This window comes from Ovis aries, chromosome 5 (genome assembly GCF_016772045.2).
Source record: "Ovis aries strain OAR_USU_Benz2616 breed Rambouillet chromosome 5, ARS-UI_Ramb_v3.0, whole genome shotgun sequence".
Lineage (NCBI taxonomy): Eukaryota > Metazoa > Chordata > Mammalia > Artiodactyla > Bovidae > Ovis > Ovis aries.
In genome coordinates, this window is record NC_056058.1 from 18,979,886 (window position 1) to 18,994,612 (window position 14,727).

The 14,727-nt window shown below is 48.1% G+C and overlaps 1 protein-coding gene across 2 annotated transcripts in view; it reads right to left on the bottom strand.

The window, feature by feature from the left end:
* TMPRSS9 (transmembrane serine protease 9) overlaps window positions 1-14,727 on the bottom strand; it is a 58,282-nt gene that overhangs the window by 21,968 nt on the left and 21,587 nt on the right. For both annotated transcript variants that reach the window (XM_042250218.2, XM_060416337.1), the window contains exons 2-6: window positions 9,339-9,503; window positions 4,695-4,822; window positions 2,637-2,704; window positions 2,353-2,528; window positions 1,476-1,517 (exon numbers count right to left, since the gene is read on the bottom strand). In XM_042250218.2, coding sequence (XP_042106152.1) covers window positions 1,476-1,517; window positions 2,353-2,528; window positions 2,637-2,704; window positions 4,695-4,822; window positions 9,339-9,480 — 556 coding nt within the window. In that variant the 5' untranslated portion in view covers window positions 9,481-9,503. The remainder of the gene's footprint in view (window positions 1-1,475; window positions 1,518-2,352; window positions 2,529-2,636; window positions 2,705-4,694; window positions 4,823-9,338; window positions 9,504-14,727) is intronic.

The following is a 14,727-nucleotide window of genomic DNA, read 5'->3' on the forward strand; positions in this document are numbered from 1 at the left end:
ACCTGTATGCAAGTCAAGAAGCAACAGTTAGAACTGGACATGGAACAACAGACTGGTTCAAAATTAGGCAAGGAGTGTGTCAAGACTGTATATTGTCACTCTGCTTATTTAACTTACACGTAGAGTACATCTTGTAAAATGCCGGGCTAGATGAATCACAAGCTGGAATCAAGACTGTTGGGAAAAATATCAATAACCTCAGATATGCAGATGACACCATCCTAATGGCAGAAAGTGAAGAAGAATTAAACAGCTTCTTGATGAAGGTGAAAGAGGAGAGTGAAAAAGCTGGCTTATAATTCAACATTCAAAAAACAAAGATCATGGCATCCAGTTCCATCACTTCATGGCAAATAGATGGGGAAACAACAGAAGCAGTGACAGATTCTATTTTCTTCAGCTCCAAAATCACTGTAGACGGTGACTGCAGCCATGAAATTAAAAGACGCTTGCTCCTCAGGAGAAAAGCGTTGACAAACCTAGACAGCGTATTAAAAAGCAGAGACATTACTTTGCATACAAAGGTCCATATAGTCAAAGCTATGGATTTTCCAGTAGTCATGAATAGATGTGAGAATTGGAAAATAAAAAAGGCTGAGTGCTGAAGAACTGATGCCTTTGAACTGTGGTGTTGGAGGACTCTTGAGAATCACTTGGACATTTAGAAGATCCAACCCGTGAATCCTAAAGGAAATCAACCCTGAATACTCATTGGAAGGACTGATGATGAAGCTGAAGCTGAAGCTCCAATACTTTGGCCACCTGACGCAGAGAGTCGACTGCCTGTAAAAGATCATAATGTTGGGAAAGGTTGAAGGCAGGAGGAGAAGGGGATGGCAGAGGATGAGATGGCTGGATGGCTCATTGGACATGAATTTGAGCAAACTCCTGGAGACAGTGGACAGGGAAGCCTGGCGTGTTGTGGTCCATGGGGTTGCAAAGAGTCAGACACAGCTGAGCGACTAAACAACAATAGTTGGTTTATAATGTGTTTAATCCTGCTGTGTAGCAAAGCGATTCAGTTATACATGTATACGTACTTTTTCATATTCTTTTCCCTCATGTTTTGTCTCAGGACATTGACTATATTAATAGTTCCCTGTGCTATACAGTAGGACTTCATTGTTCATCCATCCTATATATAATAGTTGGTATCTGCTAATCCCGAACCCATAATCCTTCCCTCCCTGACCCTACTCCACCTTGGCAATCCCAAATCTGTTCTCAATATTGTGAGTCTGTTTTGTAGATAAGTTTGTTGTAACATCTTTTAAATTCCACATATAAGTCATGTCATATGGTATCTGTCTTTCTCTGCCTAACTTACTTCTAGTATGAGAATCTCTAGGTCCATCCAGGTTGCTGCAAATGGCATTATTTCATTCTTTTTTATGGCTGAGTAGCATTCCATTGTGTATATGTGTACATGTGTGGTGTAAACACCACATTTTCTTTATCAATTCATCAAAACATACCTGATTTTAAGTCTCTTTCTGTCAGTGGCCCCTTCTGGCTTCCTGCAACAAAACAAAGAGATAAAAGATTATTTAGGGAGTGGCGAATTTCTTTGACAATATCATATTGCAAAGCAGAGAACTGCACTGTCTACCTGGGAGCCCCTTAAATTCTAACTGAGATAAAATCAGATAAAATATTCTGTTCCTCATAATAAGAGCACAACAGCCACATGGGGCAGGTGGCTGCCAGAGTGGATGGTGTAGACCTGAAACAATTTCATCTGTGCAGAAATCCCTCTCAGCACTGGTGAGGTTACTAAGACACCAAGCGTATCAGGGGTGGTAGAAGGGGACTGTAAATGTCCTCCAATGCCAGGTCAAGGCAACAACCTTTTAATCTGCACACTCTAAAATCACATCTGGCTGTCAAATCCCAACACATAGTAATCTTAGAATTTTAGAGCATAACATAGATGCTTAGTTCTATATCAGGGGGCCAGGGGCCAAATCTGGCCCACCACTTGTTTTTATAAAGTTTTATTGATACACAGATAAGTGTCCATTTGTTTATATATTGTCTTTGCTGCTTTTGTGCTATGATAGTCAGGTTGAGTCATGTTGACAGAGACCCAGTGGGTGGCAAAGATGAAAATAATTACAAGTTGCCACCCTGTGGTGTCTACCACTGAAGGTAAAGCAATGTATATATGTTTCCTTGTCACTGAAAGGGTCGATTACGGAAAGTGTCAAGTTTAATGCAACTTCCACCTGGCTCCCCTCTCCCAGCACATCCCTCCAAAAGTCTCCTTGTTTCTGGGGTCACTCCCCTGTGAGCTGGGCAGACACGATGGTGCCACAGGGGGCTGGGGGATGCCACAACCCTGGGGTCACTCACCTGTGAGCTGGGCAGACACAATGGTGCCATAGGAGGCCAGGGGGATGCCAGGGCCCTGCAGCCTCGCATGAAGTCCCCGCTGCAATAGCTGCTCCTCCAGGCCTGGGCTCGGCGTCCACAGAGCCAGCAGCAGAAAGTGCAGCCGGAAACGCACCAGGACGCTGGCGTTGCCCTCCCTGATGGGGAGGACATTGGCCTTGAGAGGCAGGGCACTTCTCAGCTGGAATTCTCTGCAAATCCAAGGGTCCCCCAAGATCCTTTACCCCCAGGAGGCCCTCACTCACCAGTAACTCAGCACTGTGCAGCCCACGCAGCTGGACTCCAACTCTGTCTCTTGAAAGCTGCTGACAAACTGCAAGAGAAACAACAGCCACAAATGTGAGACCCCATGGAGACCCTGGGGTGGGAGAGTGGGGGAGGAGGAGAAAAGCACCTCCTCTTCAACTCCATGTGTGCAGTCAGCTCACACTGCTGAGTGAGTGATGGGGTGGGCAGTGCCAGGTCGTGCCTATGAAAACACAGCTCCACCAACACATGATGGAGAAACATGTGGTCCCTCCACACACGGGAGCATCACGCAGCCATGAGCAGAGGTGAAGCCCTGACACTCACAACCACGTGGACGGACCCTGAGAACACGGTGCTCAGTGAGAGAAGCAGACACAGAGGGACGCACAGGGTGTGACTCCACTGACGGGAAACGTCCAGAACAGGCCGATCCACAGACACAGAGAGTGGGTTCCTGGTGGTCAGGGGCTGGGGAGGGGATGGGAGTGACTGCTGATGGGGAGATAGGGTTTCCTTTGGGGGTGATGAAAGCTCCTGGAATTAGAGGTAATAGTTGCACAACTCTGAATGTACTAAATGTCACTTTAAAAATGGATGAATTTGGACTTCCCTGGAGGTCCAGTGTTTAAGACTCTGAGCTTCCACTGCAGTGGGCATTAGTTCCATGCCTGGTAAGGGGAATCTGCCTGCAATGTGGAAGCCCTGGGTTTGATCCCTGGGTGGGGAAGATCCCCTGAAGAAGGAAATGGAAACCCACTCTAGGATTCTTGCCTGGAGAATCCCACGGACAGAGGAGCCTGGTGGGCTATAGTCCATGGGGGTCACAAAGAGTCAGACATGACTGAGTGACTAACACTTTCACTTTCAGAGGAACTAAGATCCCACATGCCACATAGCATGGCCAAAAAAAAACAAAACAAGTGAGGTATAAGTTGGACTTCTCTGGTGGTCTAGTGGTTAAGTCTCTGTGCTTCTACTGCAGGGGGCGTGGGTTCAATTCCTGGGCAGGGAAGTTCGAATGACACACAGTGCAGCCAAAAAAAAGAGATGTAAGTCACCTACCATAAAAACTCATCTTTTAAAAGTATACAGTTAGATGGGCTTTTAGTACATTCACAGATGTGTACAACTCACCACTATTTTAAAACATTCTCATCGCTCCAAAAGAAGCCCATCCCCATTACCAGTTACTCCCATCCCCTCCCCCAGCCCCTGACCACAGGAACCCACTCTCTGTGTCTGTGGATCGGCCTGTTCTGGACGGTCCCCACCAGCGGAGTCACAGCCTGAGTGTCCTTCTGTGTCTGCGTCTCTCACTGAGTGGCAAGTTCTCCCCACGTGGTGGTGGTAGTGGGTGTCAGGGCTGGGTGACGCTCCCGGGCGTGGAGGGTTCCCAGCTGTTTGTCCATTAGCTGCTGATGGACAGTCCGGCTGCTCTCACTTGGGGGTTATCATGACTCATGTGCTGGGAGCATCACGTTTCCTTTGGGAGCAGGTTTCTGTGTGGACACACGTTTTTGTTTCTCTGGGGCAGACACCCAGGAACGGAATGGCTGGGTCAGGTGGTATTGCTGTTCATCATCCAGTCACTTAGTCGTGTCCAATTCTTTGCAACCCCATGGACTACAGCACGCCAGGTTTCCCTGTCCATCACCAACTCCCGGAGTTTCCTCAGACTCAAGTCCATTAAGTTGGTGATGCCATCCAACCATCTCATCCTCTGCCGCCCCCTCTCCTCCTGCCCTTAATCTTTCCCAGCATCAGGGTCAAACTGCCACACTGCTTTCCACAGAGGCTGCCCTTTTCAGATTCCCACCAGCCACATAGGAAAGTTCTGATTTCTCTACTGAAATGCAGTTTACAACCTTCCAATAAGATCTATGGGTCTTGTAGATGGAGGTTCCCACCCGATGCTGCCATCCCCTGCTTTCCAGAAGGAACCAGCCGCGTCCTGTTCCTCCCATGGCCCCTCTCCCTTCCTCTGCCCTGCTGCCTCAGTCAGAGCCCCTGGCCACCCACTTGCCGCCCCCACCCCTGGCTCCCAGGAACCTCACCAGCATTTCCAGAGCGGGCGTGAGCGTGCGGTAGTACTCTGAGGTCTCCTGCTGCAAGCTGGGGGCAAACCGGATCCCACGCAGCTCAGCCGTGTGCTCTACCTCGACGCCCTGTGTGGAGAGGGAGGCTGCGGACGAGACCAGGGCCCCGTGAGAGCGCCCACTGCAGAGGCAGGGCTCAGTCAGCGAAGCTGGCCTCCCAGGCCCCCTGCCACCCCAGGGCTGGTCATCCCAACTAATGGGTGGGCTGACTCCCTGGGGGTTGAATGACTATTAACAGTGCTCTTTTTTTTTTCTTTTTTAAGAGGACTATTTTTTTAAAGTCTTTATTGAATTTGTTCCAACAATGCTTCTGCTTTATGATTTTGGTTTCTGACCACCAGGCATGTGGAATCATAGCTCCCCTACCAGGGATCAAACCTGTATCCCCTGCAAATCCTTAACCAATGGACCATCAGGGAAGTCACTACGTGCCCCCTCATCCACTCTCACTCTCACCCATCACTCACCTGAAGGCTCCCAGGTCCAGCACAAAAGCCCCAGGTGTCCCCAGGTTCCCTTAAGGGGAAGGCTGACTCCCCCTAGAAATGCCTGGCCCAGGGCCCCGGGTCAACTTCAGCCAAAAATGGCTGAAATGGCCTTAAAAGACCTTACCTCAACTTTGGGGCAATTCCCACCTCCTCCCTGGCGGCTCAGATGATAAATAATCCACCTGCAAAGCAGGAGACCAGGGTTCGATCCCTGGGTCAGGAGGACTCCCTGGAGAAGGGAATGGCTACCCACTCTAGTATTCTTGTCTAGAGAATCCCACGGACAGAGGAGCCTGGTGCACTACAGTCCACAGGGTCGTAAAGAATCGGACACAATTGAGTGACTAACACTTTCACTTTCCCTGGAAGAGGGCACCTAGTGTGACAGGGGCATGGCCACAGTCAGGGATACCAGGACCCTCAGATCCCCACCCATGATGCCACCCCCTGAATAACACGACTTCCAACTGTTGGAAACACTGTGGGAACCACATACAGCAAAGAACATTAAGTGTCTTAAAGTAAAGAATATAACCCTACAGAGCACACGAAGACAACTCTTTCTGTCAAAAAATACGCAAGACTGGCAAAGGGGCCCCCAGTCAAAAATGATCATAATTGCTAAATTTTAAAAACAGGGGGACTTCCCTGGTGGTCCAATAGTTAAAACTGAGAGGGTAACAGGCAGGAAGGCTAGAGGTTCCCAGGCAGAGGAAATAGACTGCAAGTATCAGAACACACTACGGGTGTCAGAGGTTGTTCTTCCTTCTCTTTGCAAAATTAAAAAGAGCTTTCTTTTAAAATTCTGTGTTGCCATGAGGACATCTGGTTCCACCTGAACTCTTCTCAAACCTTGAGCCACCCAATGCAGTTTTTCTTATGGAAATGTTTTTCTTAAGCTATGTTAATGAACTGTGTATTTATCTTAGAATCTGCCTTTCTTCAAGTCGGTTTGGCCTAAGACTCAGAAGGATAATGGCTCAACAAACCAGTATGTTTTACTCTTACTTTATTTCTTAAGAGAAATATTCTCTTAAGCCATGTTAACGAAACTATGTATTTACTTGGAAATCTGCCTTTCTTCAAGATTCATGTCAATTGTTTTATGGCCAAGGACAACTCACCTTGTGACAATGCTATCTCAAAATGCATGTTGTGATTGAGGGGCCTGGTGCAACTCTCAGTTTTGAGGCATTTCCTTTCTCTAATTAGCAGCCTGCTAATAGGTATATAATGCCTTACTATAAACTAGCAAAGGGACATTCTTTCTACCCCCTTCTGATGTCTATGTCAGAAGTTTTCTCTCTCTTTTATACTTTAATAAAACGTTATTATACAAAAAGCTCTGAGCAATCAAGCCTCATCACTGGCCCCAGATGGAATTCTTCTCCTCCGGAGGCCAAGAATCCCAGCATCATTCATGGCTTGTAGCAGCAATCTTTCAAAACTCTGAGCTGCCAATTCAGGGGGCTTGGGTTCAATCCCTGTTCAGGAAAATAAGATCCCACATGCCATGTGGTTTTGCCCAGTGGTTAGGACTCAGCACTTGCACTACCATGCCCCTGGGTTCAATTCCTGGTCGGGGAACTAAGACACTCCACAAGCCATCTGGCATGGCCAAAGAAAAAAAGAATTTTTTTAATTTAAAAATAGAAGTAGCTGTCATCTACCCTACGGAAGTCAGGTCCCAGCTCTACTTACTGGAATGAATATTCATCAGATAGATATTTAGATACTTATTTATTGAATAGATAGAACAAACAGACTAAAACAATTCTAAAAATGGTTGTTTTCTCCTGCAAGGAACTAAAAAGAAAGGTAACAAGAACCCCGCTATGTGGACCCAAGCGCTTATGCTCTGGGCCCCCAATAAGCCCCACACTTTTCCTCTGAAATACCCACGGCTCCCACGCACTTGGAGAAACAGTCCAGCCAAGGGCCCGTGTAAAACTGTACACCACTGAGTAAAATTCTGAGCTGTCTGGGAAGGGGGCAAATTTGAAATGTAATTTTAAAATTGTTTTTAAATTTGGAGAGGCTCCAAAATCACTGCAGATGGTGACTGTGCCCATGAAATTAAAAGACGCTTACTCCTTGGAAGAAAAGTTATGACCAACCTAGATAGCATATTCAAAAGCAGAGATATTACTTTGCTGACTAAGGTCCGTCTAGTCAAGGCTATGGTTTTTCCAGTAGTCATGTGTGGATGTGAGAGTTGGACTGTGAAGAAGGCTGAGCGCTGAAGAATTGATGCTTTTGAACTGTGGTGTTGGAGAAGACTCTTGAGAGTCCCTTGGACTGCAAGGAGATCCAACTAGTCCATTCTGAAGGAGATCAGCCCTGGGATTTCTTTGGAAGGAATGATGCTAAAGCTGAAACTCCAGTACTTTGGCCCCTCATGGGAAGAGCTGACTCATTGGAAAAGACTCTGATGCTGGGAGGGATTGGGGACAAGAGGAGAAGGGGACAACAGAGGATGAGATGGCTGGATGGCATCTCTGACTTGATGGACATGAATCTGAGTGAACTCTGGGAGTTGGTGATGGACAGGGAGGCCTGGCGTGCTGCAGTTCATGGGGTCACAAAGAGTCGGATACCACTGAGCAACTGAACTGAACAGAACTGAAAGCCTTCCTTGGCTTCAGAGGTTCTGCTGGAGATTTGATCTAACTGTTGTCCCAGAATGTATCTGTGCTTCTAGAATGGAGTTGTGAAACTGATTCCTGCTGGGGGACAGGGTTGGGGGGTAGGCAGGGCGCATGCGCCCACGCACACACTAAAACCAGTTTTCCTGCACTTCACCTCACAGCCATCAGAGGGCATCTATTAGCCATGCCAGACTTCCAGCTATTCCAGATATTCACAAATATACATCTATACATTTTAAATATATATTAAAAATATACACGTTGTAATATTAAAATATATACATCCCACATTGGGTTGCCAACTTATTATTTTGCCACATGACACCATTTCCCCCCAAAACTGCCAGTTACCATCATCATTTTTGAACGAAGGGTGACTTTCATGCGCCCACACAGAACTAAGAAACTCATCTCAGAAGGAGCTCGGGTCAGAGCAGAACTTCCCGTGATGGCGGAAGATCCTAGATCTGAGCATCCCCTGCAGAAACCACGAGCCACCCGTGAAATGTGGCTGGAAGGGATGTAGGAACTGGATTTTACCTGTCATTTAAATTAAGTCTAAATGGCACTGGGGCTCAGGGCTACCATGCAGAGGTGCGGGGCAGCCCTGGAACTCTGTGCAGTTGGCAGGCATCTGCTGGAGCCTTCCACTGACATAAAAAGACCTCTGTGTATTTCTGTAACTGCAGCCCACAGCATTCACAACAGGTCATCATTTTGTATGTGTGGGCGTGCGCTCAGTTGTGTCTGACTCTTTTCGACCCCGTAGACTGTAGTCCATCAGGTTCCTCTGTCCATGGAATTGTCCAGGCAAGAATATTGGAGTGGGTTGCCATCTCCTTCAGGGGACCTTTTGGTCCCAGGGATTGAATCCATGTCTTTTATGCCTCCTGGATTGGCAGGTGAGTTCTTTACCACTAGCACCACCTGGGAAGCCTTATTTTGTATGAAGTGAGAGGGACTTCCCTGGGGGTCCAATGATTAAGACTCGGTGCTTCCACAGCAGGAGCATGGATTCAGTTCCTGGTTGGGGAACTCAGATCCAGCACGCCGTGTGGCCTGGCAAAAAGTAATAATAATAAAGTGGGAGCCACTGTTGACTGTGGGAGGTGGGAAAGTTAACAACTGCTCACTCACTCCTTATATTTTTGGGGACTTTCCAAATTTCTCAAAATAAGTTCATTTCCCTATTGGTCTCCATTTCACCCTGGCCATGAATCTTCATTAAGAACCCCATATGTGGGAGACCTGAAATTTGCAGGTATTACCACGATGCCCAGGCTCCCAGTGCCCAGCCTGGTGCTAAGTGCAGCAACATCCAGGGCCGGGCCCCCCCTGCCTTGCTCTGGGTGGCCTCCGTGGCCTGTACGCTCGACCCTTTGCTCTGGGACACCCCTGAGTGACTCCCAGGCATCTTTCCGCCAGTCTCCTGGTGTGTGGACCCAAGCCAGCCCATGGCCACTCACCCACAAGGACTCCCAGGGTGACGAGGATGATGCTGGTGGCCACGAGAGTGGAGAGGGCCGTCCGGCAGCACACGGCATCTGCAGCCAGGACGTCCTTGGCAGCTCCAGGCACCAGCCGTAAGTCACTGGCAGTGGGCTCCATGGCTCCCGGACACGGACAGAGACCTGGAGGCGAGCAGAAGAGAGGCAGAAAAGCGAGCTTAGAGCTGGGGGCACTTCTCTTCCCCTAAGCAGGGGTCTTCCTTGTGCAAACGTAGCTGCCATCAACAGCACCTGAGGCGAGCCTGGATTCTTGTTAGCAGACGTGAGTTGATTTAAACCACTAAGCATCAGGTGATGTTGTGGTGTAGCATAACAGTGACTACAATGCTCCTTCATCCATTAAATGCTATTTGAAAGTCAACTAATGGCTTTAGGTTGGTTTGTTTTTTTTTTTGGCTGCACCACACAGCTTGTGGGACCTTAGTTCCCCAACCAGGGATTGAACCCACAGCCGTGGCAGCGAAAGTGCAGACAGAATCCTAACTACTAAACTGTCAGAGAATTCCCAATGGCTTCATTCTTTTAGGTTTTTTTAAACTCTGTTTTTGGTTGTGCTGGGTCTTCATTGCTGGGCTTTCTGCAGTTGCAGAGAGCGGGGCTCCCCTTCACTGCGGTGCTCGGGCTTCTCGTTGCAGTGGCTTCTCCTGTTGTGGAGCCCAGGTTCTACAGCATGCAGGCTTCAGAAGTCACGGCTCCCCGGCTCTAGATCACAGGCACGGTAGTTGGCACGCGGGCTTAGCTGCTCTGCGGGACAGGAGATCTTCCCAGATCAGGGATCAAACCTGTGTCCCCCGCATTGGCAGGTGGAGTCTTATCCACTGTGCCACCAGGGAAGTCCATTAAAAAAAATGTTTTTTAAGTCTTTACTGAATTTGTTACAACATTGCTTCTGGTTTATGCTTTGGTTTTTTTGGCCTCAAATCATGTGCGATCCCAGCTTCCCAACCAGGGATGGAACCTACACCCCCTGCATTTGGAAGGCAAAGTCCCAACCACTGGACCACCAGAGAAGTCCCATTTTGTTTTTTAATTGTATTCATTTTTATTGGAGTATAGTTGCTTTACAACAATGGCATTTTTATGAGTATGCAAAATTTTAGCATTAGGCTGATTCTCCATCATAACAATTAATGATATATATATTTTTAAATTTCTTATTAGGGAGGATGGCGTCTCAGTGGTAAAGATTCCACCTGCCAATGCAAGAGACAAGGGTTCGATCCCTGGGTTGGAAAGAACCCCTGGAGGAGGGCATGACAACCCACTCCAGTGTTCTTGCCTGGGAAATCCCATGGCCAGAGGAGCCTGCTGGGCCACAGTCCATGGGGTTGCAAAGAGTCAGATATGACTGACTGACTAAGACAACAAAGGGTAAGAATAAGCTGTGAGATCTAACAGCTCTGGCCTCCAGCTTCCTCCTCTGTTAAATGGGCAGAAGACAATGGCTGCTGCCATCTGGCTAATTCCTGTCTCTCAGGATCCAGGATCTCAGACTCTCAGTTCACAGAGAGCAGAGCTGAGAGGTAGTGACAGACTGAACTCCGGCACTTCTGCCTCTTAAGTGTCTCTGTGTGAAGCGCCAACAAATTCACTTAAGGCAGTTGGCTTCTCCTCCTTGCAACTACAAGAGCCTTGAATGTGTTCAGCCCTCCCCATTCACAGCATACCCCTACCCCCGACCTGGCTGGATAATTCCCTTACGTTCATGAGACCTGAGCAGACTTCTGCTCTAAACCCCCAGCCTGCAGAGAAGCCTTTGTCTAGGAGGGATGAGTCACCTTTATGGCTTTGCAGCGGTGGATCTCATTACCTACCCTCACCCCTGTTCCGCATGGATGCTGCCTCCATTGCGTGGGCAGAGAATGACTCATATCTGGCCTCTGACACACTCTTCCCCGTTTGAACACCACCCAGAAGGAAGTGGGGAGACAATCCCATTCTACTTCCCTTGACAGGGCTCCATGAAGGTGCGCACTTGGCCGGGTGCTGCTCTGGGGGGAATGGAGCTGCTCTGTAGGCCCGTATGGATGGACGGTAGGTCTGCGCATCAGATAAAATACAGTGTGTGCATGCAAAGTCGTTTCAGTTGTATCCGACTCTGCAACCCCATGCACTGTAGCCCATCAGGTTCCTCTGTCCATCGGATTCTCTAGGCAAGAATACTGGAGTGGATTGCCATGCCCTCTTCCAGTGGATCTTCCCGACACAGGGAATGAACCCACATCTCTTATGTCTCCTGCATTGGCAGGCGGGTTCTTGACCACTAGCGCCTATAGACTTCCCTGGTGGTCCAGTGGTTAAGACTCAAAGCTTCCAGTACAGGGGCACAGGTTTGATCCTTGGTCAGCGAACTAAGATCCCACATGCCACACAGCTCAGCCAAAACAAACAAGCAAACAAAAAGCATGACAAAAACATCCTGTGACAGTTAACTTTATGTGTCCATAGGGCTAGGCCATGATGCTGGGTTTTGACCAAACGTGGTTCTTGACATTGCTGTGAAGACATAATTAACATTTAACTAGTTGACGTTGAGTAAGGCAGATGAGCTTCTGTAGTGTGGGTGCGCTGTATCCAATCAGTTGAAGGCCTTAAGAGAAAAGATCAAGGTTTCCCCCCAAAGAAGGGAGAATACTGCCTCCAGGTGGCCTTTGTACTTGAGCTGCAACATCAACTTTTCCCAGGGTCTCCAGCCGGCCCTGCAGATTCTGCATTTGCCAGCTGCCACGACTGAGCTAATTCCGGCCTCTCTGTCTTCCTCTTCATTCTGCTGGTTCTCTTTCTCTAGAGAACCTGACACACACAGTCCCTAACATGTCTTGTGCAAAATTTGGAACATACTTGTGTTAAGAAAAAGCGTTTTAAAATTCTGTATTCAAGTCATTTATTTGGCTATGTTGGATCTCAGTTGCAGCATGCAGGATCTAGTTCCCTGACCAGGGATCGAACCCAGGCCCCGTGAATTGGGAGCACAGAGTCTTAGCCACTGGATTGACAGGGAAGTCTCCCCAAAATGTATTTGTTGTTTGCCTGAAATTCAAATTTATCTGGGTGTGCTGTATGTTTATTGTTAAATCTGGAACCCCACCCCGGGGCCCAGCCAGAATGTCCTATCCGATCAAGGTAACACGTCCAACTGGGAACAGCCACTCTGTACCTCACCACCCATCCAGAGTCGGTAAGAAAGGGGAGTAGTACAGGGGTGGAGAGCAAGGTCGCACAATGCTCACCCCTTTATTCTTACACTTGAGCTGAATTGCTGTCTGAGGAGCCAGAGAAGCTCTAAGAATCACTTGATGAAATGTTTTAAGGACAAAGACACCAAGATTCACTTTTGTGATTGGGGCTGGAAACACAAATGTAGTGTATGAGCTCATTGACAGCCCCTCCTACAAACACACACACTACGTTCATTCAACCCCAGCTGGCCCTGTCACCCCCTACCCCTTGGGTTTTCTAAGGATTCCTGTGTTCTCCAAATTGTCTTGTCATCACCATCATTAGGGCACAAAGGGGCCCCGCTGCTATTTAGCATTGAACATAGAAGCTCCATTCACTGTCTCCATCAATCTGATATTTACGACTGGCCAGGCCCGGCTGCTCTGTGCTGGGTACCCAGCCCTTAATGAGACAGATGTGATTCTCAGCTCACAGAGCATAAATCTTAGTGACAGAGACCCAAGTAAATTAAAATTGTGGCTACAATAATGGCTGCGTCCATGGGGCTTTGGGTCTCTGTCAAAAGGAAGCTTTGATCTAGACAGGGGTCAGGGGAGGCTTCCTGATGGAGGGTTGAGTTACATGAGTTCTGAAGGATAAACAGGAATCCAGCCAGTGCCTGGTGGAAGCAATAGATGTCCATACAGTAAGAACAAAATATGTAAAAGCCCGGTGGCAGGAGGGAGCAAGCCAGGGCCCTCTTAGAGGAGGTGTGCTAGTCAGCTGCTGCCACGTAACAAGTTATCACACACATAGCTGCTTAAAACAATGCATGTTCGTTATCTCATGGTTTCTGCAGGTCAGGAAGCTGGCACGTTTTAGGGGTCCTCTGCTGGGTCTCACTTAGCTGCAAACAAAGCATTAGCTGGGGGAGTTCCCTGAAGGTCCAGTGATTGGGACCTTTCACTGCTATGCTGCTGCTGCTGCTGCTGCTAAGTCACTTCAGTCGTGTCTGACTCTGTGCGACCCCACAGACAGCCTCCTACCAGGCTCCTCAGTCCTGTCCAACTCTTTGCGACCTCATGGACTGTAGCCCATCAGGCTCTTCTGTCCATGGGATTCTCCAAGCAAGAATACTAGAGTGGGTTGCTATGCTCTCCTCCAGCGGATCTTCCTGACCCAGGGATGAAACCTGCGTCTCTTGTGTCTCCTGCATTGGCAAGTAGATTATTTTCCACTGAGCTACCTGGGAGGCCCCTATATGCAATCACTAAGTCATTTTATATAAGGGATTTGAGCATCTCTGGGTTTCAGTGTCCCTCAGACAGTGAGGGATGAGTGTTTTTAGTCTCTTCAGACCATGTCTATCACCAAGTCCTGCAGATTCAATATCCTGCACGTCTCTAGAACAGGGGGCACTAAACTTCGTATGCAGAGAGCCAGAGGATGATTTTCAGCTTTGTAGTCCCACAGTCTACTATTAATACAACTCTGTCACGTCATAAAAACAGCATCTGCTACTGCTGCTAAGTCGCTTCAGTCATGTCCGACTCTGTGCGACCCCGTAGACAGCAGCCCACCAGGTTCCCCCATCCCTGGGATTCTCCAGGCAAGAATACTGGAGTGGGTTGCCATTTCCTTCTCCAATGCATGAAAGTGAAAAGTCAGAGTGAAGTCGCTCAGTCATGTCCGACCTACCAGGCTCCTCCGTCCATGGGATTTTCCAGACAAGAGTACTGGAGTGGGGTGCCATCGCCTTCTCCAAAAAGCAGCATCAGGCACATGTGAACACACAGTTATGGCTATGTTTCCACGAAATAGGCAACTGGCTGCAGTTAATCTGAGGGCCATAATATGGTGACCTTTGGTCTAGGGTTCATCTTTTGTCTTCATCCATACTGCCTAGTGCAAGTTGTCACCACCTCAAATCTGAATTATTGCAACAACCTGGACTCTCCACTTCATTATCCACACTAGAGCCAGACTGATCTTTCACCAGGAAAACCCAGTTACTCTTCTGCTTTTAAGCGGTCAAAGCCAATGGGTAAAGGGCAGAAAAACAAAGTTAGACAAAACTTTTTAAGAGAGACACACCCTCATCTTAGATTCTACAGGATTCCAACAGATAAAAGCGTGCTAAGGATAAGTTCTCAATCTCAAAATTGCAAAACACACGAAGAAAAACAAA